Source organism: Vigna umbellata, chromosome 9 (genome assembly GCF_029865625.1).
Source record: "Vigna umbellata cultivar VRB3 chromosome 9, Vumbellata_1.0, whole genome shotgun sequence".
Lineage (NCBI taxonomy): Eukaryota > Viridiplantae > Streptophyta > Magnoliopsida > Fabales > Fabaceae > Vigna > Vigna umbellata.
In genome coordinates this window covers 16,532,673-16,535,964 of record NC_142173.1, presented here as the reverse complement: position 1 = coordinate 16,535,964, position 3,292 = coordinate 16,532,673, and the positions used below count along the sequence as shown (strand labels likewise).

At 34.1% G+C, this 3,292-nt stretch overlaps 1 protein-coding gene across 2 annotated transcripts; it reads left to right on the top strand.

The window, feature by feature from the left end:
* Window positions 1-416: 416 nt before the first annotated feature.
* Window positions 417-2,412, top strand: LOC148192718 (chloride channel protein CLC-c-like). 2 transcript variants are annotated; one of them, XM_088097950.1, is made up of 4 exons: window positions 417-577; window positions 954-1,179; window positions 1,283-1,483; window positions 2,135-2,412. In XM_088097950.1, exons 2-4 carry the CDS (start codon window positions 962-964, stop codon window positions 2,355-2,357), a joined length of 642 nt encoding a protein of 213 aa, XP_087954076.1. In that variant the 5' UTR covers window positions 417-577; window positions 954-961; the 3' UTR covers window positions 2,358-2,412. The 2 variants fall into 2 exon arrangements, with proteins under 2 accessions (XP_087954076.1, XP_087954077.1); XM_088097951.1 differs by having other exon boundaries at window positions 457-577; window positions 900-1,179.
* The last annotated feature ends 880 nt before the right edge of the window (window positions 2,413-3,292 follow it).

The window sequence follows — 3,292 nt, the reverse complement described above, 5'->3', positions numbered from 1 at the left end:
TAAATCATATATTAGAAAAATAGACAAACTGTTATATTTTTTTGGTCAAAGGAATTACTAAAAGCATGAAGAAGATGTTAGTTCATCCAAACAGATGAGAAAATACGTGTCTTCCTATCATTAGTCTTTTTCTTTAAAATTCAACTATATTACAGCAGATAATTTCATGTTGCCAAGTAAGCAAGTTTAAATATCTTCTTTTCTTTTTTAAGACGTCAGTTAAGAAAATCATTAGTAAAAAATTATAATAAATTAAAGTGAGGAAAAGACAGGAATAATATGTAAGAATACAATTTTAACATTTTCCCACAGATGAATAATACTGTGTTTTGAATTTGCTGTTTTTGTGGTTGTTTTTTTTTCCTGCATCAATAGAGTAAAAGGAGAAAAGTCTTTGTTGTCATAATTATAATTCGTTGTAAGGAATTATTGAGTGTCTTGTATGCATATTACTAATCTTATGCAATCATTTTGGCTTTTCAAAGGGACGCTCTGATAACGAACTTTCTCTTGAGGTGATCTCCAGAATTGGAACACTTCCAAGAACTAGAAGGGTCATTGATTGCTGTGAAAGAAGGTAAACTCTGTTACTTCTTTCATTTCAGTGCTCAATTCAATGAACTCTGCTACTTCTATCATTTGAGAGCTTCTCTATCCTGCTCAAGCTGTTTCTTTTATTCTTTTTGTTTACTGTCACAATGTGTTTGCATTTGGGGTGGGCATATCCAGGATTTGGTTCTTCTGGGTTGAGGAGCCATTAGTTTGTGGTGGGAGAATTTTCCTATGACCCCTTTTGTTGAAAGAGTCAGTTTTTCAAGGATAGTACTTTCAGCTGTAAAATGTTGAAACTGGGGTTGGATTTGCCATGATTTTGACCACACACAGCACATGATTTGCAGGTTCTGACTGATAATTATACATCTGCCATAAACTAAGCTCCTTTTATGACACAGCTGGGAAGATGAATAAAGAAGATGATGTGAACCATGGTAACTATGAGCATGACATAGAAATTGAAGGTCTGTTGGATGGGAATGAGGAAAACAGAAGGTACTGGTCAGGGTTATCTGACAGAAGCTTGTCTCATACAAAGCCACTTCTTGTGAAGAGGACCAACACCACTTCACAGATCGCTATAGTTGGTTCCAACCTTAGCCCTATTGAAAGCCTTGACTATGAGTAAGCAGCCTGCGTTTCTTTTTGTTATGAACATTTCAGGATTTTTTTATTAGCTGCTGAAGGAATTAGCAAAGATGCTAGTATACTTATTCTTCAATTTCAGGATTTTCTATAATGAGATATTGAAGCATGACTGGAGGTCCAGAGAGAAGTTTGAGAAAATCCAATATACGGTGCTTAAGTGGGTATTTGCTCTTCTTATTGGATTAGGGACTGGATTGGTTGGCTTCTTTAACAGTTTTGCAGTTGAGAACATAGCCGGTTTCAAGCTGCTTCTCACCACCACTCTCATGTCTAAAAACAGGTGAGCTTGTTGCTCCAACCGGATGTCTTGCGTATTGATTCTTTGTGAGAATGCTAATTGTGTCTTTCCTAAGTTGCTTTTTCATGAAACATAAGTTGTAATATTTCTCTAATGCTTTTCGTGCTTCTGTCCATTTTTCCAGACAGTAAAGCATTGGAAATGTTTTATTCCTAAGTACAGAAAAAGTCTTTGATCAAAATTATTGGTTTATAGGCCATGTGCCATGTGCTTACCGACTTAAATGGATCTATTGTATAGTATGCTTTTAAAAATAAGTAATAAATGTATTGCGATTTGTAACTACGTACTCTTTTTCTCTTATACTGCCCTTTTGTTTAGTCTTTCTCGATATTGTATGCTTGTTGAGTTTTCCATCATAATTCACCAAATTAATGAACAAACCCTTGAAGAAGTTATTTTGGGGCCTTGATTCAAATCATTTCTTATCAGTTATCACAGATCCTATTAGGAATTAATGTGAGTTAAAAGTTCTACATTAAATAAATGTATAAGATGTATAGATGAATAATATATATGTACAAGGACTTTTATCAATGTTCTCCTCAGGAAACTCCACAATCCTTGTTAAGTGGTTATGGTTGGCGGGCATTACTGTTCATGTATTCTCACAGATTAGAAGTTCCAGTGCAGATATCTTGAGGCATTTTTAGCATATGCTGGTGTGAATGTATGTTTAGCAGCAGCAGCTGCTGCACTTTGTGCTTTCATTGCTCCAGCAGCGGCAGGCTCTGGAATTCCAGAGGTAAAAGCATATCTCAATGGCGTGGATGCTCACTATATATTGGCTCCCAGCACCCTTTTGGTAAAGGTAAGTAATAATGCAATGGTAGAACTAAGTCTAACTCTGCTCTGATTCTTTTGACTTAGCATGAGCACACAGATAAAGTTTGAGTAACATCTTGAACAAATGAAAATTACATCAGCTTTCTATTTAGAAGAAAGAATTTGTGAAAAGAGTGAATATTATCTTTGAGTAAGCCTTTACTGTATTTCTTTCTATTTGAAAGGGTTCAATCCAGGCGATATTACCAAGGAAATGTTAATACAGTTTATTAATTATTCAAGATAGGCTATTGTATTGCATACTGCTTATTGCGGACATGTTTGGTGTTTCTTTTACTGTTTTTCTACCTTTCACTCTTATTTATTCTTTAAAATAACATGGAGAAGATACACATATTAAATGTTAAGAGATAAAATAAAACCTATTCCAGTGTCTACACTTAAACTTTGGGATGAATTTGTTTCTTGACATGATATCTACTTCAATGGCTAAGCAATAAAAAACTTATCCTCATTCTATGCTGATAGTGAATAAGAGTAGAATAAACTATGACAAATTGCCCATCAAATTCAAAAGATAATTCTTTCTTCCACAGATATAAGTTATTTTCTTTGATCTAGTCGTTAAGCAATGGATAATAAATTTCACATAATCATATATGTTGAAAAGTTGTTAAGATTTCTTCAGAGGATACAATCCCAACAACTAAATGTTTCTGCCAAAGAGGTGTAGTATGGATGACATGTGTCGCCAGAACTCTAATATCATCGATGAATCTTTTGAAAGAATTTGCTAGGAGAGATACGTAAATATGACATGAGCTCAATCCATATAAAGCATTGACACTACTTTCACCAAAAATCTTAAGTCAATGAATTTACAAGTCTTCTTTTTATATGATGTTTAGCTCTCTCTTCTCTATCTAATGTTGGACTTAAACTCACTTTGAATTCTCAACATCCCAAATTCATTGACGATCTTAACTTTTCTTGATCAGTTACTGA

Coding starts and splice junctions, on each gene's coding strand:
- LOC148192718 (XM_088097950.1), top strand. CDS start 962: ATGAATAAAGAAGATGATGTGAACCATGGTAACTATGAGCATGACATA. Junction 1,180..1,282: donor ATTGAAAGCCTTGACTATGA/GTAAGCAGCCTG, acceptor CTTCAATTTCAG/GATTTTCTATAATGAGATAT. Junction 1,484..2,134: donor ACTCTCATGTCTAAAAACAG/GTGAGCTTGTTG, acceptor GTTCCAGTGCAG/ATATCTTGAGGCATTTTTAG.